Source organism: Molothrus aeneus, chromosome 7 (genome assembly GCF_037042795.1).
Source record: "Molothrus aeneus isolate 106 chromosome 7, BPBGC_Maene_1.0, whole genome shotgun sequence".
Classification (NCBI taxonomy): Eukaryota; Metazoa; Chordata; class Aves; order Passeriformes; family Icteridae; genus Molothrus; species Molothrus aeneus.
Window position 1 is genome coordinate 7,527,787 of NC_089652.1, and position 23,699 is coordinate 7,551,485.

The 23,699-nt window shown below is 38.9% G+C and overlaps 1 protein-coding gene across 9 annotated transcripts in view; it reads right to left on the reverse strand.

The window, feature by feature from the left end:
* TFPI (tissue factor pathway inhibitor) overlaps window positions 1-23,699 on the reverse strand; it is a 57,970-nt gene that overhangs the window by 18,545 nt on the left and 15,726 nt on the right. For 7 of the 9 annotated variants that reach the window (XR_010783962.1, XR_010783963.1, XM_066553976.1 and 4 more), the window contains exons 1-2: window positions 11,544-11,645; window positions 6,024-6,143 (exon numbers count right to left, since the gene is read on the reverse strand). Coding sequence is in view for 7 of the 9 variants with exons in the window: in XM_066553976.1 (XP_066410073.1) it covers window positions 6,024-6,143; window positions 11,544-11,625 (202 nt within the window). In the remaining 2 variants the exon portion in view is untranslated. Of the gene's footprint in view, window positions 1-6,023; window positions 6,144-11,543; window positions 11,646-15,902; window positions 15,991-23,699 lie in introns of those variants that run through there. The other 2 variants (XM_066553979.1, XM_066553977.1) reach the window with 2 other exon arrangements.

Below are 23,699 nucleotides of genomic sequence, written 5' to 3' on the forward strand. Positions count from 1 at the left end.
AATAAACAAATTTCAGCACTAAAATCTTTTCAAGAATAGCATTTAAGTCCTTGAAAAACTAACAACCTCTATTACATGATTACTGCCAACAGAACAATCATAGCACACAGTCAGATCTTCCAAAAGTGGACCATTTGGTGTTAAAATACATATAAAAAAGGACTAATTTCAAAATTCTATTTAAATATTCAGTCCGCAAAATTGTTTGTAAATTAAGCCATATTGGTGAAAGTATATTTTTAGATTTTGAAGTTGGGTATATAGATTTGAAAATATTATTGAAGACCATACAATAGGAAATATTGATGAAATAAACTTACTAATTATAAGAGATGTTACATTTGGTAAACTTGCTGTGGAGCTCAGCCTGCTGAACAAGATTTTTAGAATGTTTTTTCTTTCTGGTTTCATTAACTGGGTCTTCCTGAGTCCATAACATCTTAGTATTTAGAAGTCAAATTAAATGCCAAGTTGGACTTCAAAGGCTCTAAAGTTCTCCAAAAGGCATGGGAATCCTTTGGAAGGGACTTAAAAAGGCTCAACTTAAAAAGTTGAGAGGATCCTGCATTGCAAAATGAAATTTTGGATTTCCCCTGCTCAGTACCAGGGAAAGAAATGCCTTAAAAACACCAACGTTTTCAGTAAGTTATGAACTCACTCCTGAAATGTTAAAATCAAACACTCAGAGCTCCACAGAAACCAATCCAACTCAGATGTGGTGAGGGCTGGCAGCTGGTTTATGAGCACGTCATTTTCTTGGCACCCAGAAATGAGATCCCCTCTGTGACCTCTGCCAGTGACCCAGTTCAGTCTACAAGAGGTTATGAAAACTGACCAGGTTTCCTAACCACTGACATTTCAGACACACAGTTATGTCAGCTCGTTTTCTTGCTGCATTGCACCACCCCAGTGTGGTGGGCTATCCAAACAAAAACAGCATGCAAGCATTGTTGCAAAACTACACCAAGAGGATGAACAAAGGGCTTAGCAGAGTTCATCCTGGGAACTTTCTGCTCTCCACTCCTAGCCCACTTCCCATCAGACCCACAGAACAAAATCATTGTTTTGGTTACCTCCTAAGGCCTTTCCCCTGCAGTCACAGGGATGCTGCTAACCACTGTCAGATGTCCTGACATCTGCTGAGAACATAATGACTAACTGTGTCACACTTCTTGGCAATCACTCAGTTTCCTAGGAATGCTAGAAAGCTGCCATAGTTTGAGTAAAAGCTGTACCCTGTCAAAGCCCCAGGGGCCAAACCCTCCAACTCCAAACAGTAACCAAGTGACTCTGAAGAAAGAGGTCTCCAAGGGATTGGTCGGAACTGAATCATTCTTCTGTCTGGAAACAGTGAAAGAATTCTTCCCCATTATTTTACACCTGGGAGCACTTAACTCACACAGATGATATAAAGTTAGCTTTCCTTCTCAGATTAGAGCAGCAGATGAGAAGGCAAGCAGGAGTATTTGCCCACAGACACACATCTGCCTGTACTTGTTTCATTTGTGGAATATAACTTGACAAAAGTACTTCCTAGTGTAAGGACTCATCCTCTGCTCTTGAACAGTGGGACAAAGTGCTATTACATTTTAGGTGTGAAAGGCATAGGATATGACATTTAGTGAAGATGTCTGTCAGGAAAGTCAGTGAAAATTCCTCAGCAGAAGCAGAGGAAGATAACACTTGAATGAATGTTAATGGAGTTTCTCATCCAAGTGAAGTAAAGTTCCAAGCAATCTGAAGCAGTCAGCTCTAGGATTTCACTACTCTTTGTGTAAGACAGCCCTTTTTTTTGGTAATATGCTGCCTCATTATTCTTTATTAAATACTAAATGATTTTTACTTCATGCATAGACAAAATAATTTAAACCCATATATATACACACATGGTAAATCAGTTTCAACTTTCCAATTCACCTCTATGTCTTGCAATTCAAGGCTGCTGCAGGAGAGAAGGTTGTTTCCTATACTCTCCAGCTTGATTTTGGGCTCTCCAAGTTCAGTTGCTTCCCTGGCTGCTTGAAGCCTTGGCGGTGCAGCAGCTGCCCTGCACTCACTGTATCACTTCTGTAACCCAAACCTCTGCCTACTCTCTTTTTATTGCAAGATTTTGTCTCCTCTTAATTATCTCCATGCTAAATAAACTCCTTTCTTCTCATCTTTTTGTTGGCCTTGCTTTCTAATCCTCCCATAACTCTTATTTGAATGATTCCTATTGGTCTGGATTCCTGGTAAAATGTGCTGCTGAGAGTTCAATATAATCCTCTACCTGACACATTACTAGTGGCAAATAGAGTGGAATAATTATCCTTTGGTTTTTTCCTTAATCCATCACAAAATCACTTGCCTTTTGACATTGATTTTAATACTAATCACTTTAACATTGAATTAATTTTGTAACGCCCTGTAACTTCCATTGACCTTCCAGCAAATAGAACCTTGTTATACAGGTGCTTCAACATTAATATTCCATCTTGTATTTATGATTGCATTAATTCTCCTTCTTAAGTATAGCACATTGCATGTGTCATTTTAAAAATTAATTTAAGCTCTCATGTTAGATCTGGTTCTGTTGGATATTTATTACTCATCCAATTTAGACACCTGGTCCAGATACATAAAGAATTCTTGTATAATTATAGGACTGTACTAGCCTAGACCAAGACATTTTGTTATAAATACATTAAATAATGATTACAGCTGATATTCACTGTCACACAGAAGTTATTATTTCCCATACTATATCTGGAATAAAACCCCAGCAAAATCTCCTCTCCCTTTTTTAAACTTTTTAATGCAATGGCTTCCTTACATTAGCTGCATGAGCACTAAACACCCATTGCTCTGTTTAACAGCCACTGCACTCCCCAGTCTGTGTTAAGACCAAAGTGCCCTGAATGAAATGGCTGACAGTGACAATGAGCTCCTTGCAGGTATTTTTTGCCATTCCTTTCTTCCTCCAGTCCTTCAGCCTTCCTGCTTTTTGCATCTGTCAAACAAGATGGGGCCAGGACTGTTCCTATACAGCACAGACATTCTCCCCTTTGTTGTCACTCTCATGGCAACTTTTGCCACTCAAGGGGACACCACTCCTCATTGCAGGGCAGTCATTTCACTGAAAGAGCTTTAATAAGCTGCAGCCAGCCCTGATGCAGCCCTGAGCACAGGTGATCCAGGCAAGGCCCTGTTATCACTTCACTAGAAAGCAGGGCAGTGCTACAAAAGCAGGAGTGGTGAATGAGGCCTCTAATCCTCTTACATTAGTACAAGTGAAAACAATACCTTTCCTCTGGATGTAGGCATAACAAAAGACTCTAATTTGGCTTTCAGACTCTTGTGGATAATCTGCAAGGCTGCTTGATAAAAAAGACTTCCCTTTAATTAGGAAAATGAACTGATTTCTACACTGCACCTGAAGCACGATTAGTATGAAAGGTAAGCGTTATGGAGGAGTTGCTTTTCAGAACAGAGATATGAATTGGGAGAATAAAGATCACAAGTATTTCTGAATTTTTATGTAAAAATACTTTGTTTTAGTTTGCTTAGGTTATGTGTTCTTTACTTTATGAGAATTTCCATGGTTATCCTTAATTATAAAGATATGCTGTCATCTTTCCAGCCTTCCTTGGCAATGTCTCCCTTTGATAAGTGGTATCAATACTAAGCACCTTGTCACTAATGAATAGCTGTTTCTTTTCTCTCAATCTTTGTCAATTTGACAGCTTCCCACCCACACACTGTTCAGTGCTCTTCTACCCTGTGTTTCCTACATTTTTTTATAGGCAGGCACATTTATTCTTGGCAAGCTTTCACATATGAATAAAAAGCACATTCAATTTGTGAGTCATTTTCTTCGGGCTTTGGAACATCAGCTACAGTGCTGCCTACCACATAAGGGATGAATGAACAATATGCATAACCTGGTTATTTTTATACTTCATTTTTGTTATTACACTTATCTATTGATGGAAAAATGACAGATTTTGTTGGAAGAGAACAAATTAAAAATATTTTTATTACATTGGGCTTGACCCTGCAATCTTGATTATTACTGTAATTAAAATAGACATAAGCCCACTTCTTAAATTCACAAAGCACTTCTACTCCATGTGATCCAAAAGTATGACATTAAAAATAATGGCTGCACAGAATTAATTTTATCCTTTAATACCTGAAATTTATGGAATGCTGGGGTAAAATGTCATTGCTTTATAATCATCTAACTTCAAAAACAAATGTTATCAATGATATTGCAACCCACAAAATTTCAACACTTAAAGTCTGAGTGCAGAAGTTAAATCTTGAGAAACCACAAATAAAATTTTAATTAACAACAATCTAAATATTTAGTGAAAACAGTACAGCAAAAGCTTTTTTATTGTAAACACTACAACCGAGTCCTCAGTAGTCACAAAAACAGGATCCTAGTTTAATAGCTAAGCCTCACATCTGATGGGTTTTTACTTCAGAATTAAAGCCAGAAGTTCAGAATTGTTTCTCTTGCTAAATCAGTTAGTGGTCACATAATCCTAAGTAACCAGTTGCAAAATAACCAGTGAAAAATAATCCCCAGTAAAATGACTATTTAATTTCCTTGAGATTATTTACTCATTTTCTTTTATAAACAAAGCAAACAGAGGAAAAAATTAAGCCATCAGATTTTTTGTTATGGTGACAAAGTGTGCAAGCTGGTTTGGCCTCCACGACCTACAAGCTTGGCTAAGAATTTATACAGCACTAAGAGTTGTGGGGCAAAGATAAATGTGGCTTTGCCCTCAAACAAAAAGGGCATTTTTGTACTTCAGAGTTTAAAAGAAACAATTTATTCTGCATGAACCAGTCTTTACTACACAGCCATTCTAGTCATACACTTAACCTGGAACAGCACATATATTAAATTTTAGTGACTAATTGTGACACAGTCCTGTCTTAGTATAGCCATGACTATGCCCAACTACTATTTCTGTCTCAAAGAACACTGCTGCAAAAGTCTGATAGAGAGAAATAATCTGGATGGAAATAGGACAAAACATAACAAAAAGGTTCCCCTTAGCTGCACTTTCATTTGCGCTTCAAAATCAGACTTGTCAAACAAAAGCATCCACTTCAGAGTCCTCTGCAACTTGGGCAAGTGGTCAGAGTTTCAAGTCACTTCCTCAAAGGAAAAAGTAATATTTTAGTGTGGCCCCAGCAGTGTATTTTTCCCTCATCTTTCTCAGAATTGTTTGGGAAGAAATTGAAATGTCCTTCACAATGATAGCCAGTCGCGAATTCTGATAGATCTTAATTTCAGTGAAGTAAACAATGATCTTAGCACGGTGAAAAATCAAGAACATCCCCATTTCTAACAGTCACACTGCTTTTCTAACAAAAATTTTCAGCTAGTGAGTTTTTAGTCATAGAATTGTAGAATATCCAGAGTTGGAAGGAATTAACAAGGATCAAGTCCAATTCCTTTATTTATTCAGTGATATCAAATCACTTGGGCAATACAAAGACCTTCCTTAAGGCCCAGGAAAACTACCAGGACAGTAATTGTATCATCTTTAAAGCCAACTTTGAAAATTAACTGTGACTCAAGAGATCTGTGCATGGAACAGAGCAACATCAATCTACAACGGTATTAATCATATTTTTGCTTTTTCTGTGTGAGGAAATAAAGCCTGAGTAACCCGCTCTATGTTTCCTTGCCTGAATATTGAGCTTTTCCATGCTGCTAGAGCAGAGCTTTAAAGGAATCATCTTGACATCTAACCCAGTGTTTGATTAGGATTAGATGCTGCAAATAGCTTGGTAAACAGAAGCCCCAGCAGAAGGCAATTTTGCTAAAGCTTAATAGATAATTATAAGCATCTCTCTCCTAGTTAGACACCATTTTTAGCTGAGTCCTAATTTCAAACGTTTCCCACAAAAGTTCTCAAGTACAGAATTACACCTGCAGTGCATTTTAACATAGTGGGTGTTGTTGTTTGAGCGTTTGGTTTTTGTTGGTTGAGTTTTAGGTGTTTTCTAGGATCTCTTACCAACAACATGCTCTTCTTTGCTGCCATCCAGCTCAGCAGTCGCGTGCTCGGCGATACAGAAGAGCAGCAAGATAAAGGGTGAAGGTGAGGAACGTCCCTTCTTTCTTCCCTTCATTTCTCCTGCATAACATAAAAGTGAGAATTGACAAATTCAGTCAGATTCCTTGAGCATTCTGCAAAAGCTATTAGCAGGGCAGTGCACAGCCCTATGGGCAGACACACAAACTGGGAGCTTTGGAGATAATGTGAGCTCTCTTAGCATAAACCTCTTGTCAGCACAATGAAACACAAGACAAGGATTGCAAGTCTCCCGTCCCATCTCCAATCCAGGTTAGAGGCACTGCTACTGTTTTAATCTAAGCCCCAACTGAAATCACCTCCTGGAACACATCATGACAGAAAATACAACACTTGGTACTTTTAATGTCCTGATGCTAATTGCACAATTAGCATTGCTTGCCAAGTCAAATAATTCCAAGTCTTATTCCATCTGCAGAACCTAGATTCATTACCACAAGATTTTCAAACAAATGTTTAATCATTTTATAATTAGCAGGATCCCAAATTACTAAATACCATTTCAGAGTAATCAGTGAACTTTTTGCAGCATAGGCTTCAGCGCCTTCTGCAGGATTTTCTATCTTGTACATCTCTTTAATACTGAGAGCCTCACCTCCAAACTTGAGTTCAGAGCTATTATTTTTCACTTTGAAGCAGTGCAATCACTGACAGAAGAAAAACACTTTTATCCCATGGCAGCTGTCATGCTGAGGTTGCTAAAGACGAGGTTATGCACGCACACATGAAATTAACTTCAGAAAACTTTTGCTTTAACTTTTTTAGAAATACATATTTTCCAACTAACTAAAAGTTCCTTAAGGGTCTCTGGATTTTAATTAGAAAATAGATCCAATGTCTTCTTTGTTACCAACAGATCAATTCCCTATTCATAATAGGGAATAGAAGGGAGTTCCCTACCCTCTTCTCTTAAAGTACAGTACTGAATTTCTTTTTGCTATGTTAATTAATATTAAGTAAATAAAACTTAAAATCTAAGGGCTAGGAAGTTTCTAACCTTCAGACACTCTTTGGTCTTGAGTGTTTCTGTTTACATGCCTGTGAAGACAGAGTGGTCTTCACCAAATCGGGGCCACAATTCTCATTTCTCTCTAGAAAACTTGCCAATTTTTCCCTCTTGCATACTCAGTGTTTTCCCAGCTTGCAGCATGTAATAAAAAGGAAATTAATTCTTAAAAATAACTTGCTGAAATCATGAACAGCACTAACTATTTAGGTAATTTTTAATTTGACAATGCCCTTTAGAAGGCTTCAGTATATAATGTAGGGAAAACTACTGAGAGTTCTTCCTTTTTTATATTTTTTTTTTTTAATAATGGAACAAGAGTTTTGGTTTTAAAGGAATTTCTTTTTTAGCCAGAAAATATGACCATGGTAAATTCCACATCATAATGCATTCCTGCCAAAACAAACAAAAAATTTCATGTCTTTGATTCCTTCTAGATTCAATTATTTAGCCTAACTTCTACAGGAACGGATAAAAGGCTTTATCCACATACAGTTTGGCAAAACATTTTGCAAACTAATATAGATCCCATTTTGTGCTTTTAATCATGATATAAAAATCTTTCCTCAAAACTATTTTTTAATTCTGTGAACAAATTCAGAAATCATTGTTTTTCTAGCAGAGATAGAATAACCTCTCCTGGATTAGAAACCAATGCATAAGTTTTGAAATAGTCCCTAAATGGAAAAAATGAGCAAGAGCTAGAGTATTTTTCAAAGAAATAAAATTAGCATTTTTTATCATAATTCCAACTGAAACTCCAGTTTTACAATCCTTTATATACAAAGTTTTGTAATACCTGACCTTGGAGGAATTATGCATTTTTATCCAAATGTTAAAAAAAAAAAGGGTCACAAGAAGTCTTTTAATTCACCCCTGATAAGAAGTCTAGTCATGCTTTAAAATGGACAGTAACTCTGTACATGGCAACCTGAAGTTGTCCAAGTGTCCAAGACTGTCTCTGTGATTTGAGAGACATCTGATTTGTGATGTTAGTTTGACATCAGCTGAAATTAAAATAAATCCACAACTAATAAAGATGATATGGGGAGAAACATTAAGTAAAAAAATTCAAAGAACTGCACAGACAATTATCGTTACAATATAAAAAATTTGGCGATCATTTGACATGGTCTAGGCTCACTTAAAGCAAAAACACCATCAAATATTCAGATTGGATACTTAGATATAAAGTAATAACTTGCAAACTGCCTGGTTCCAGTGAGGTCACTGGAATAAAAAGTTACAAAATACATTTATAGTTTTTGAATTACATGGGAAAGAGCAAATTTCTAGCACATTGTTTTTCTTAGAAATAATCATTGGCCCAATTGTGGCTCTTCATAAAGGAACTTGCTAATTATCCACAACCTCAGTAACCCATGGATTAATTCGATGTTTGTCCCTGAGCCCTCATTTTCCATGTTTGAGTTTTTCCAAACATGCCACAAAACTCTCACTAGTTCAGCAAAACTCTCTTTGAATTTGGGTTTTTATCACTCAAACTGAAGCTTTGGTTCCTTCTTCCAGGAATCCACAGAGTATAGATTTACACTGCAAAATTTAGTAATCAGTTTTTAGTCAGTTATCCCATATTCTCAAAAGCTTTTCCCCAAGCAGAACACAGGCAATCAGGCAGAAATGGAAATCCTTAATAAGTTCCTATTTTCTTTTCCATTTGGAAGTAGAATTGTGTGCATCATGAGCTACCATACAGCATTGTCACTGTGTGTTTATGAGGACAAATGACTGCATTTGTACAGAGAACAAAACCCTTCCCAGAGTACAGTATTTCTATTCTTCCCCTCAACTCCTACATTTCCACTAAAAGGAAGGGTCACAAGTGTGTCAAAAGCTGGGCATCTCCATGCTTGGGCCAGTTCCCAACAGGAATGATGGAGGCTGTGCAGCAGCATATCTGCCTTGCTGCAAAGCCTCCTGAGCAAACACAACCTCCTTTATCTCCCTGCTATCCTTCCCAGCAGGCCACACAGTCCCAGAACATTGGGTCAGGTTTGGGTGAGGGTGGGCTGAGTGGGGTGAGGGTTTTGGTAATAAAATGCTTAAATCCTTCCATAGTCTAATTATTTCTTATTATTCCTGAAGGAAGAATGAAATCCCAGATCAAAGCATACTTGGCACTGGATTTTCAATTAAAACCCAAACCCTCTAGAAAAAGTACAGGTTTTCTGACTGGATGTTCAGCTGCCCAGTAACAGAACTTTAAAGCTGTAAGCCTCTTATGATACTGTTATAATTTTTTTATATTTTTTAAAGCACTCTGATTTTTTGTTTTTGTTGTATTTGTATGGAGCAAAAAATTCAAAATACTTTAACTATCATATCTGGCTAGTAAAATAAATCCACACAATGGTGAAAAACTGTGTGTCATGAGAAAACTAGGAAATGTTTCAATTTTAAATAGGTAATGTTTAACTGTCTGACTATTTCAGCCACATTCTGAAAACTTGTGAGAGCAAATAAAGCCTTTTCCTTCAGAATGACTCTAGCTTAGGACAGCCAGGTGTCAGTCCAGCATTAATATTCTCCATCATGGTGTCATTAATGTATATTTCATACAGACAACTCCTAAAGAACTGGCATTCTACTGCTCCCAAACTCCCCCACCTTTTAATGAGACATTTTATAACAGACAACAAGAATTTTACTTGACAAAGAAGATCAAAGGTCGGTGGATAATAATTGGCACTGATTTGTTCACTGATTTAATTAAACGCTTTCATTTGGTGCCATTAGCTTCCCTCAGGCTGAAACACAGGTAGCCAAGGCAGACCACAAGCCATCAAGGAAGCTCCCAGTTACAGATCTTCACTACACCTGGCCTTATAGCCAAGACTTTTTCCTCCTGACACCCAAAACAAAAATAGAAAGAGGATCTCAAGATGTTTTTTGCCAAAACCAGAAAAGTATAAAACTGAATATCTTGTTCATGCAGTTTTCAGCCTTTGGAGACAGGACTTTTATTTTTTTTTTTTTAACCTAGCAGTCTCTTCAACACCAATTTCTCTAGTTCCCTGAATGTTTAGTCACAAACTTTTTTTTTTTTTCCAGTGTAGCATTTATCTCTAACACACTAACTGGAAAAAGAAAAATAAAACTAGCATTTCCCATAGTAGCCAAAAAAAGACATCCTTAGAAAAAGGCCTAAAGTGACATTGCAATGATGGTAAAAGTGACTCATTCACACTGACAGCCCAGGAAACAGAAACACACACACACAAAAAGGCAGAGGATATAATTAAGTAGAGGAATTAATAGCAGAAGGTAGGATGTGCATGGCCAGAGGTCCATTTTAGCACGGCCTAAAATGAAGGATTAAAAGGTCTAACTAGACAGGATTATAGCACTTCTGATATAAAAGCAGACCCTTTTCAGGTCACTGTAGTTCAGAGGCATTGCCTTTGCCCTCTGATATCTTGCACTGCCTCCTAGGACTTGTGTGACACAGGTCTCATCAGTCTCCTTTGCAGCATTGTCTCCCAGCTGGCAGAGTCAGTGTTCTCTTTAAAATTATTTTATTACATGTGCTGGTCTGGAGCTGTTTTCCCATTCCCTCAGCTGTAAATACGAAGAATGGAGTGAGCAGGAATTCCACCACCTCTGTTCTGATGGTGGTACCCGAGTCAATGATGAGCTGTCAATTAAACTGACTGCCACCAGAGCCTTGTGCTGGCACAGCAGCTTTCAAAGTTCAGGAGTGCACTGTGAATCATGAGCATGCAAATATTACTGACTGAAAGCAAAAGCTATGGCAACCCCACCTCCCATCCCAAATTATCTCCCTTTATCTGTGCCCTGCTGTGGCAGCTTTCAGTCTGTGTCAGTCCTGGGACCAGGGACTCCATGTGCTTCCTCCAAGAACTTCAAATTCCTTCTTGTCATGAAAGAGAATTTTGGTTGGTTACCTGCCTTTCACCATTTAGCTTAAATGCTTTGCTGCTGCACTATTCCAGTCTCTGAAATTACCTAGTGAGAACTGGAAAGTGAAGTGAAAACTGGGAACTATGGAGAAAATTTGGAGAAAACTAATGTTTTTATTAGCTTTTTTGCTAAAAAGTTGTATAACCTGATGTCACTGATTCAGATTTAAATTCCCACCTTCTTTCTGCTTTTATGAAGGTTATAAATGCTGCTTTTCAAGAAGATGTGATAAAATAATAGAAAGTAAAAACCTTGTCATATTTTGAAATGGAAATATAAAATAACAAGTTAATTAATAAACCCAGCACAAGGAGTCCCTTCTTCCTTATATGCCTGTGGACCTCTTACCTTTTCATTTTCCTTGTTAGCTTCTTTCACTCTTGCTTTAAAACTCTTTTCCATTTTCCCAACTTAGGTCCAGGACCTATTTTTTCCCTTCTGCTGGCCTGTTCACATCTGACACTAGGTACTTCTGCCATCATGTCTCCACTCACCTTCTCTTGTGACACAGCTCCAGACCTTAAACTCCTCCTCCCCCGAGTTCTCCTTCTTGCCTGGCTCAGTCAGGTGTCCCATCCATGGTATCCATGACCCAAGAGCAGGGAACTGGATATAATCAGCTAGGCAGGGCTGTAGGGGCAGTAACCCTTGTCGACAGAAGCCTGTAAACAATTTTCCTCTCTGACCAAGCAGTGCAGAGCACCTGATGCAACAGTCAAAGGGAATTATAACTTCTGAAATTAGGACTGATTTGTTAAAATAACTGCACTTTTCACAGGACCACTGGGTTTGTCTGCAGCAAATCACATAACTATCTCATTTTCATTTTGATATAGCTTTCAACAGGGAAAAGAAATCTTTTGCTCCTATCAAAATATTTTTACATGTGGACTAAAGCAATAACTTGCTTACATAATTTCATAAATTTTAGTAAAAAAAACAACCCCACTACACTCGGGCCTGAAGTGCTCAGACAGAAACTCCCCGTTGGTAGCAAAAATATTGGCCATCTGATCTTATTTTCAAACAGGGAATGCTTTCAGTATCCTAATAAAAACCACTCCAGAGCACAGGATCCACTAGCAAAACAAACAAGCAGCAGTATTAGTTACATCTAAGCACTATAAAGTGTCTAACCTGGGGTTTTTTTTCCTAGCAGTTTGGACTGGAAAAGTCCAGCCCATGTGTTCAAGTCTAAGCTGTCCTTATGGATAAACAGAAGTGAATTTAGTGTCAATTAACTTAGCACAATCTGCTTTTCTAGTGGGGAGAGGAATTTCAGCACTATATCATACATAGGTAATCCAGTGGTGTGTAATTTCCCATTTGCACACACTCAGGTGCTGGAAATACCACAGGCAGGCACAGGAGGAAACTGCTGCCACAGTGATGCCTCTTGTGACTGGTTTTGCTCATACCCATTCACCTTTTGTAACCTCACCATCACATCAATCACATTTTCACACATACAGAGGTTCAAAACCCAAATTTCCCTGCTCTGTCAGGCAAGTTGAGCTCACCTGCTCTGGCTTCCCAGCTGGAGACACCACAGACACTTTTCCTACAGTGGATTTGTGATGGTCACACAGGTTAGAAATGCTGAAACTGCCTTCAGTGGGAATCACCCAGGACTCAGCCTATAGCCACTTTAAACCAACATGAAATAACAATGCCATAGAAAAAAAGGATTGTATTCCCTTCATCTCCCACCGTGCCAGCTCCTCTGGACATAGAGCAAATGCCAACATGCTTCCTTGACCTTCATAAAAAAAAATACCAACTGAGTGCTTCCTTTACATAAAATCTGTATTTCTAACTGGCTGCAACTACTCTTTTCAATGTAGCTACATTAAAATCAGTTCCCTTGGAATGCTTTGTTTTCTGAAGGAAGGTTCAATTTTCTGAAAGAAAGTTGAACTTTCTTGTGATCCAACTCATACCCTAGAGTAAGCCTAATTTTAATTTCTCACTAAACTGTAAACCTAATTACCTTATTCAGAGCTTCACTCAGTTATTCATCAGGGAAGGTGGCAGCAATACTAAGGATGGGAAATAAATATCTGTATTAACAGCACAGGAAGTAATTAAGGAACTGAACAGAGTTGTGAGAGAAAATGAAAAGGATCAAAATAAATCTATTTTGCTGTGAAGTAACTACGAGGGGAAAGGAATTATACAATTCTCCATATGGTTTTGCTTCATTCTGTCCCCAGGGGTACTCTGTCCCCATTGTAAAGTTAAATTGGTTTCATAAGACAAACACACAGAAGTGAATAATTTGTCCCTGTTTTTAAAGACAGTTTTTCTCTGGTTTCAGTGTGAAGAACAACTGCAGATAGGTAAGAGCCCATCAGCCTCTCCTGACTCTCCAGAGATAAAATATGACTGTTCAGAATGCAGCCCAAACAAACACCAGTAACTAATGGAATTTGACAGATTTTAAACACTTTGCTCCACAATTGAGATATGACAGTCATGTAAACCTCTATGCTATTAAGTTCTACTGATATTCTTTTTTTTAATTTAAAAATTTATTTTCTTTTCCCTATACAAATGTTTTGAGTCCTTCTGGCAGACATTCTCAGAATTAACTGAATGACAACAAAATCATGAAAGTAAAAAAGCACTTAAAGCAGATATCACCTTATCTTACAATGCAGACTAAAATTACTGCCAGAATCACCTTTTTAAAGTAAATGTAGATATTAAAGTAACTTTCCAGAATGTGAAAGATTGTGGAACGGTATTTTTTTTTCCCCAGAGGAGATTTTTTTTTTTTTTCCCAGAAACAATCCTAATCCCACTGATATATCAGTGGGAAAAGTCTGTGTTCTGTGCCCTAAAAGTGATCCAAGGTGCACAGAATCAGAATAGCATAAAAAATATCAGTGGTCCTGTGCTGGTGAACACCTGGGTACCAGGATCAGCTTCTGTTTATGCACTTGGAAGAGTTATTTGAGAAACAGACAGTCCTTGCAGGTAGAACTGGAGCTGAGTAATTCTCCTTGTCTAACTGTGGATCTGGACAGATTCTGAGTCTACCAGGATGCTCCTTCTTTTACACCCTTGCTTTGTTTCTGAGATCACTTTTCCTCCTATTTATTGAAATTTCCTCTTCCCAGAAAACTGCCTCCTTTTTGAGTGCTGTCCCTCACTTCCCTTTAGATCTAAAATAGACACCAAAGAGCCAAAGTTTTACCACTGGGCTTTCAAAATTGCTCTCCAATGAGATTAGGAATAAATAGAAATTTAATGGCATTGAGTTTATCTGTCTTGAGTCAGAAACATAATACTCTAATTCAGCACTTAAAATATTACTGAATTAATAACAATTAAGTTTTCATGAGCAATATTAGTGGGCACTGCACTAAAAAGTTAACGCTCCTTAAATGTCACATAGCTACACCAGAGAGCTGAAATGCTTTAAAACTCAAAAATTACAAACTTGGAAATGCACAATGTGAGGACAAACACACAGATTACTGAAAGGCAATTTAAAGGGCAGTCTGTGACTCTCTGGCATAAAAGTCATAAAATTTTCAAATAAATGGATTCATCAAGCAATTGGCCACATGACTGCTTTTTAATGAACCATTTCCCTTGGGGCATTATCTGACAGGAGAAAAGGCCAGAGCAGGATGTGCTTTAATCACCTTTACCTCCTCAGCTGTGTTCTGTGTACACTACACCCAAAGTAAACTTGATTATAATTCTCAAATTCAGCTTAAAGAATAATTCAGAGGAATCTGCTGTGGATACAGATACTCGCTGCCTTCACAGACAGTAATAAATGTCTCTTAGTGAAATTAAATAATGGGCAGAAGGTTCCAAAGGGCAAAGGCTGACAGCTTTGCCCAAGTAGGTGCCTGGCAATTCTTCCAGCAGGCCCTTGCTGTCCCTATCTGCACTGACAGCTGCACTTCCTGTCTCTGCCCATAAGACACTCAGGAAGGAAGGTTTATATCTTTACATGTTTCCCATGACACTTTCATGGCTAATTCCTGGAGCACTGAGTCAGACTGACCAGCCACACACTCCTCCCCCAGTCCAAATTGCTGTTTTTCTCCCTACCTCTAATTTCCCATTGTTATGAACTTTTTCCTCATTAAAATTGCAATTTTCTTAACATATTAGCCAATTCTAGCGATATTTTAAAATACAGGCTAGTATTACTTCTTTGTTTTACACAGTTACTAAAAATGAAGTCTGCATCAATTATTCTAAGTAAAATATTACAAAAGTCTCCAAAAATATTCTGGTTTTTTGGAGTGCAGTGTGTTTGTTACACTGATACGACTGGATGCCTCATTCACTAGTTTCTTGTAAATTTCAAATATACTGTGAGTGAAATTGGCTTCTGTCTTAACAGCTTAATTTGATTCTCCTAAAATCTTCCTGTACTTCTCAAAATATGAATTGCTTCAGAAGTTGGGTGCCTCAGACTGATTTGAAACAGCCTGGCAGACCAGTCTGCTTGAATCGAGCCTCTCTTACATGCACCATAAAAAAGCAAAAACTTTTCTTCAAACTCAAGCTATTGATCAGAATTAGCTTGTTCAGATTTAGGATGGCTTCCTTTCCAAGAACCGATTTAGAGCTTAAAATACCTCAGACTGAGATTATGGCAACCAAATGTTAGTTGTATTAACCATGCAAGTATATTCATTATCCTGCCGTTTCAAATCTGCAAAGGAAAAGAAGTCTCTCCCTTTTTACAGCACTCTTTGCTGGACTTTGAATCTAAACATCTGACGACTGCATCTAAAGAAAAGCCACTAGCTGAGAGTGCTTTCGACAGCTAAAGGAAGAATAATTACTCCGTTAAAACCGAAAGTCTGTTGCAAAGTACTCACCCAACTCCTAGCAACAGCTCTTGAAGAAAGAGGGAATTCCTGAATCAGAGCTGAGTGTGATCCTCCCCTAGCGATCCACGTTGGAGGGGTGTGGTGTGGAGCTGCACAGGCAGGGCTGCGAGCTGATATCTGCCCGCTGCGGGCTCCTGCCTGCCTGCCTGCCTGCCGGGGGATGGATCGCTCAGCTGCTGCAGCTCGGTTTGGAGCCGCAGCTCCGACACGGGCTGGCTCCGGGCAGCGGGCAGAGATCCCCGGGTAGGAGCGGCGGGAATGCTTCCCCTTGGGAGCTCCATCTGCCCGGGGCTGGGAGCAGCCGCTTGCCAAACAGCACGGGATGAAATGAAGCGCACCTTGACACAGTGAGGGACTGTGAGACGATTCAGTCGCTGTCCCTGGCAGGCTCTGACACGGCCCGTGAGGATGCCCTCTTATTCCCTGCGAGTTTAAGGGAGGCGGCGTGATGGACTGCAGCATTTTATCCTTTTTAAACGAAGCCACGCTGCTCACCCGGCTGTCTGGAGCTGTTCACAAAAGCTATACAACATCCCATCTATTTAAACAGCACACCAGTACGTGCTAAAACTCGAGTTTTAGGGTCATTAAGAGTGCCGTGGCTGATGATAGGGATGGGGACCCTCAGGGACCTTCTAAGTTGTGCATATAGAGACACACATCCAGCATCTCAGTCTTGGACACACAGGATGGGAACTTCCCAGGTAAGGAATTAAACAGTAAGAGACATAGATAGCAGCTGAAGCACAATAACCTACACAGTCAGTAGCTGTAACTCATTTTAATTATTTCTGGGCAAAGACAAACAGGTAGTTAAATCACTTTCATTGAAGGTTATGTTCAGCTGTTCATCACCATCCTGAAACAGACTGGCAGTTTGTCCTGGCCAGTTAATGGATTAACTATCTCTGACACAAACAGAAGGGCTCCTGGCAGCTCCTTGGATCTCCTGGCTGTTGTTCCTGACTGTAAAAATGTCTGTAATACTTTTCAGAGCAAAGCCAGTAGTCAGCTGAGTCTACTTACTATTAACTGGGTCAATAATCAGATGGATTAACTGTCCTGAAATGGAATAGAAGCACTCCCAAAGTAAAGGGACAGTTCAAATGCTGGGGGCCAGGTTCTACCCTGCAGTTACTAATTACCAGCTCAGATAAAGCAAGAGGCAAGCCAGCTGCAGAGGTCAGTGAAAAGGAAATGGGCACTCTGTCATTTGTGTCACACCACAGCAAATGAAAATCATTGTGTTAAGAATTAGTGTCTATCAGTGCTATCCATGAGGGTCACAAGAAAGACAGTCCAAAGCAGATGCACTAAAATTACACCATGACTTTAAAGAAATGTCTGTACATTCCTTTAGAAATGTAGAAATAGAAACAAAACTCAATAGATTTCAAAAAATGTACATACTTCTCCACTTTGATAATGCGCCTAGATGGATGAACAAGAATCTGTGAGGATTGTTTCAAACCTGCTCCACTCTACAAGAAATTGCCAAAGAAACCTGCTTTAGTTTTAGTTGTACTGGATGCTGAATAGTCTGAAATTACAAGTCCATGCAAATTTATTTCAAATCTTGGGATCGGGCCTGGCCATAATTCCAAGTAAATTTTTTGTGGCTGTTTTAATGAGCTTTTTTTTTTAATGAACACCCACAAAAAAAAAATTTCATAGTTTGATGTTAACTCACTGACACAGTCTTTTTCTCACAAGACCGTATTCAGGTAACTCAAAGGAATTCTGAATGATATAGTCCACACAGACATGCAAAAATAAAAGGGAAAAGCTACAGTTTAAAACACATTTGACATCTTATTTTTAAATAAGAGGAGAAAAACATATAAAGAAAAGTACTTTAAATAACATATAAGAGAATGAAACCCTTATTTTGATTAAAAGTTAGACTAAAAATGTCTTTGGAAAATAATAAAATGGGATGATAGTAAAAATGCCACCATGTGCTCAAGGAATGCATACTCAAAAGAAAAATTCCAAGAAAACTATTTCATTTTCAGATAAGCAGTTTTGCTTTCTATTCTGTTGATGCCTCTCCAGCTCCCACATGCAGTCCTCCTAATTTAGTTGCCAGGAATTAATTCAGTTGTCCTTCTAATTGAGTTTGTATTATCACTGCAACATAAAAGTTTCAGTTGAAACTGGAATAAGACTTTGAAGACGAAAACAAAACTGATTTGAACCTTTAGTGTGAACAGAGAATTCCAGTCAGCTCTGACCTGGCCTAGACAATCACACTAATCCCTGGTTTGCCCTGAAGCCTGCTGATAACTCTTGTCTGTCCACAGTGGAAAACGCCCCTACCTGAGGAGGTACGAATATGCAGATAGATACAATAGTTCAGCTAGAGTCAACTAAAGCAGAGGTGCCATGAAAAAGATTGTTTCTATGTACTTGCAGTACTCAGTACTTGGCTCTGAGGAGTCCAAAGCTGAGGTGATTAGAATTTAGTCTTCTGAAAGTGCATAGAATTATTCCCAACAAGGTGGGAGATGAGGGAATTAGAAAAGGAAGGTCTGTAGAAGAGGTCAGCATCATTACAAGCCTGATGAACAAACAGACTCTGCTTAAAAAGACACACTGCCAGCTACCCTCTGACCACAGAAAAATCCCTTTACTCCATGTTGTCAGCTGGGAGCTCTCACAATGAAGCTGCTTCTGGTGACAGCCTCACTCTTTCCAAGAGCCAGAACAGGAGCAATGTGCAATGCCAGAAAAACCCCTAGCCTGGAGCTCTGTCTTGACTGCTGGCCTGCACAAGGTAGGCAAGGATGACAATACTAGTGCTGAAAGTCTTGTCATGTGCAAAATGCTTCCAAGCCTACATTTCTACCACAGAGTGGCAAGCTGGCTTTACACTGACAACGCTGTTAGTGCCAGCAGGAAATGGAAGGTAAGAACTAATAACTACCCTAAAAGCTGTAGAGGCCTGGGGCAGGAGCACCGTCCCCTGCAATGTCTGTTACCAGTTAGGGTTGGTGCTCATGCTGACTGAAAGGGATGGAGGGAAAGACAGTGAACTACAAATACAAGTTTTCCTAACCTGTACATTTTTATTTGTATATAGTGCATGGGTTTTTAGGAGAATATGTTATACTCCACCATAGCCCTAAGTATATGCTGTTCAGAAATTAAAATTATGCACAAACATCCAATCTTGTAATTGTTTTACTGTGCCAGAACAGAGGTAAAGCAACACAAAATTATTTTATAAATTTTGTTTGTGCAGATATAAAAAAATTAATATTTTAAGCTCTATCACTTCTGAAGCAAGATTCGCTATGTCACACAGTTGGGAAAACACAAAGGTTTACATAAGCTGCTCCTCAAACAGCTGTTCCTCGGTGAGGGTGTGACATTGCTCGAGCTTTAACAACACAAAGTCTGTGATGTCTTGTTGCCCTCTAGCGATGCCACTTGATTTTCCCACTGCTTCGGTCTACAAATTTCCTCAGAGCTGAGAGCTGTCTGCCTCCTGCTCCAACAAACTGAGTCATAACTTAATTCGCCTACTGGTGCTAGGAGATGGGACAGCACGGGCATTTCTGAATCCTCATAAGGATAAGGAACCTGAGATCAATCTGGCAGGAGAACCACAACCAGCACAGCTGGCTCAGCCCAGAGAGCCTAAAAGTGAGAGCCAAGATGTGGCAGTCACTGTCACCACGGCCACACAAAATCCTAGCTAGCTTCTAAAGGGGGAACATAGAGAAAGAGAGGAACATAGCTTAATTGCCTTTCAGCATGAGTTTTACAAATGGTTCTATTACTGGTTTATACTTGTTCCATTTTAGTGGTCTCTGTAGTAATAAATATTTCAATGCTTACTAAAAACACATGAATGGAAGTGAAAATGAAAGATCTTCCTTTAGTGAAAGCAAGATCAGAATCCAGCAGCTGTGACTGGAAGAGCTGTCTCTCTGATGCACTCCTCCACTCTTATTGTTTCTTTCCTGTAACTTTCTGATCTTATTTAAAAACCATGGCTATCTCAAGGGTTTTCTAAAGACTGAAACTGAAATGAACATAGAAGGTGACTATTTTTCCTGAAAGCAGAACATTGAGATAATACAATGAGGACAAAAATTCAGGCTTTGTTTCTATCCTCACTCCAAACTAGTGATAACTAAATAACACATACCATTACTAATGGAAATGTAGTATGTAAACATCTTTAAAATAAATTTTAGACATCTAAATATTTAAGCATCTTTAAAAGGGAGAATCTTCAACACTTAACATTCAAATTTATTTTTGCTGGGTTTTTTTCTTGGGGTTTTGTGCTTTGAAAGTCAAATCTTTAACAGGGCTATCAAAGGTAAATTGGGTAAGTGGACTATCCTAATGTGCTTTTTTTCTTCAAGGGTGAGAAGAGGAACTGAGTGATGGATGAGAGGAAAGTGATTATCAGATCAAATTCTTACTAGTTGAAAATCTTCCCAAGCTGAGCTACCCAACCTTTTGAGCAGCAGCAAGGAATACTTTCAGCATCTACCTTTCTGATTTCTAAGCCCAGCTGTCTTATGGTGAGCAGTCAGTTCTCTTGAAATTAAATTTCTGCTTTGCCCAGCAGAAGTACAGAGGTTCTGCTGTCAGCTGGTGCTGTTGTTCTTTTTCCTGAAAGAAGTTGAACTTATAAAATTTTCCCTCCACCAAATCCAGGGCTTAAAAAAATGCCAAAAGGGCTCTCCTTCTATTAGGCAGAACACTATGTCATCTTATACCCTATAGAAACCCAGTATTAGCATACCACCAGAATATAACATTGCATTTGTTGACACCAGATGAATCAGGGATTAAACACCCAGCGTATTTAATAATCTGAATATTGTTTAGAACAAGCAGGGAGAAGCAATGTAACCCTAAGGATTTAATTTCTCTTATTTTCCTGTATCACAATCAAACTACTGCCTCTTGGTAGAAGACAGATGTGAGAAACTTTCCCATTTCATGTTTCCATCTGGGCAGCTGTTTCCCTTGTAATTCTTTTAATTCATTTTTCTGTGCATTTCTTTTTGCTTATGACCTTATATAACTCATATACCTTTTTTTAGCTCTTCAGTTTCTTAAGAGTAAAATGTGGGCAGCTTGGAGCATGCTTTGAAGTTGAAATCCTAAAAAATTAGTTCCCATTACTACCTTTTTTAAAAGCCCACAGATAAGCTACTTCTGTAGTTCAATTACAGGAATCAAAGTACAGCAGATATCATGTGACATTTGGAATAACGTGGAGATTTTCAAGACTCCTACCCAATGAAAAAAAAAAAAGGATAAGTAAGGAAGTAGGGGGTCAGGTCAGAATCAAATGCCACTCAGTTTTAGAGCCAGCAGCTTTATGAAGTGTGAATTTCATTAAACCTCACAATATCTTCAACCAAAACAGAGAAAATGATGTCTTATGTAAAAGGACCGTGAGCATTTTATTACCTTCCCTACAAAAGGCAGGTTTCTTATTTCTTTTTGGTCTTTTTATTTCATTTATTTGAAAAATCAAAAGAACTTTCCACCATACAGCTGAATTTAGATCTGAGGTAGATCACATCTGCAGCAAAACAGAGTAGAAGTGTTACCTACTGAATTCTGTTACATAATAAAAAAGGGGGTGTGTGTAGGCTCATGGAACAAATTGCCTCACTGGATAAAGCACTTGTTTTAAAACAATACATTCCTTGTTTGGCTCAGCAAATGCCTATTTCTGAAACAGATATGGATTAATTCAACACATCATTTTTCTTGATTACCTATTTATCATGCTGTTCATTCTCCCATGGCATTTCCAATTATCCTCTTAATGATTCCAGTGTTGCACTAAAGATCCTAGCAAACAAACATCCCTTCCTATCCATGTCCTTTAGTGCTCATTCCAAATGCAGCCTGAGCCCAGGACTGGCTGCCTCAGTCACTGGATGTCACTGTTGCAGCACTGAGAGCTTTGGTGTTCTATGTGGAAACAGCCAGAACCTACATTTGTATTTATGCATTCTTTATTACTACTATTATTGGTTTGCATTCCTGATCAGGCTGCAGTCAGTGTGAGTTTTATCATAAGTTAAATATTTATAAATATTCAGGCCTGAGGATAATTTCTGCTTTCAGGGGAAAATATTCCATTAAACTTTTAAAAATCTTTCCTTTTAAATTTGTGTGCCCATTTTTATTTCCACTGCTCTGATGAGAGATTTATTTCTGTATATCTTTTTATGTATGCACAGTATACATATTCCTGCCATTACTTATATATACATACCCACACCATACCAGAATAATATACTTATTTATGAATACAGATGAAATTGATATAATATTTCCTTAATCATTCAAAAATAGTTCCTGGTAGGTTCACGTAAGCTGTAAATTTAAATGATTGACTATTGCATTATCTAAAATACCTATCTCTTGCTTTAACAAAACTGAGCAAAGGCTAAATAGTACAAGAAACACAACTCTACATGCTCAGAATGTTGAAAATTGACTAACTTCAGCATGTATATAAGTAGCTTACATTGTCAGAGACTCCTTATATGGGTTTTTCCAACCCTCCTTGAAATGTATTCTAGCAGCACCAAAACCACCAATTAGAGATATACTCTGACAGTATTATTTAGCTGTTTCTAACTCTTGGTTAAATGAAACAAATTGAAATTAAACAGACTGTGCTTTTAGAGAGAAAACCACAAAACAAGCAGAACTTCCCATTCATTGGACTTTCTACTGATTTCTCAGAAAGCTGTGAGCATGCCTGTGTTTTGTCTTGGCATAGGGTGAATAGAAGTGAAAGTTATTTTCTTTTCAGAGGATGTGACTGGGAGGAACTAGTCACAGTTGCTCCTCCAGGCTGCACCCCGGCCACCTTGTGTGTCATTTTGGGTTTTGCACTGTGCCAGTTTCCCCCAGGCTGAGCCTTCCCCTGCGTGGTGGCTGGTGAATAAATCAGGTGCAGGAGATGCACAAGCCGTGCCATAAGGAGCAGCAGCAGGAGTCCCACAGAACATTTTCAGGGAAGTATTTTAAGGGTTTGGTTAAGTGAAGGAGGTGGCAACTGAGGACACCACCACGTGCTGCCAGCTCTGGGGAGCCTGGGCAGCCCGTGACAGGCATTTCCTGGCAGACAGAGCTGGACCCAGCCCCAGCTGCCCCAGGGCCAGGCCTGCTGCCTTCTGTTCCTCCCAGCCCCACCGTGGTACCCTAGTGCCTCCCAGCACCCCTGCCCCACTTGTCATTTCTGCTCCATCACCTCCTGCCTGCTCATGCTCCAGACACAGGAAGGCAACCCAGGCACCCAAGCAGGAAACCTGTTTTCCAATCTGCTAAAATCCAAAATAAAGCATTACCGACAACTACTGTGGTAAAGACCTGCCCTTCCTGAGGCTGGCTGCTGCCTCCCCAGACCACTGACTTGCACTGTTCCATTTGGAGAGGAAAAGGCTTCTCTAGGAATCACAGAGACAGCAAAGTCCTTTGGAAAACACCACCCAAATTTTGTCTCTTATCAGTTGCTATCCAGTATCTAAGACAGCATCTCTAAGCAAAACAAACATTTCAACATTTCAGAAGAAGTCATTAGACAGCTAAACCCAGCCACTTGTTCCTGTGAGAGTTACTGCAGTGCACATGCTCACCAGGGAATGGCTCTTTACACAGTGCTTACTGCTGGTTTCTTTCGTTTTTATAGATGGGGCAACTGAGAGGTGTTTTGAAAGATTTTATTCCATTAGCAGTCTCGATGAAGAGTGAGACACAAGAAATGTAAAACTCAATGCCATTCTATCA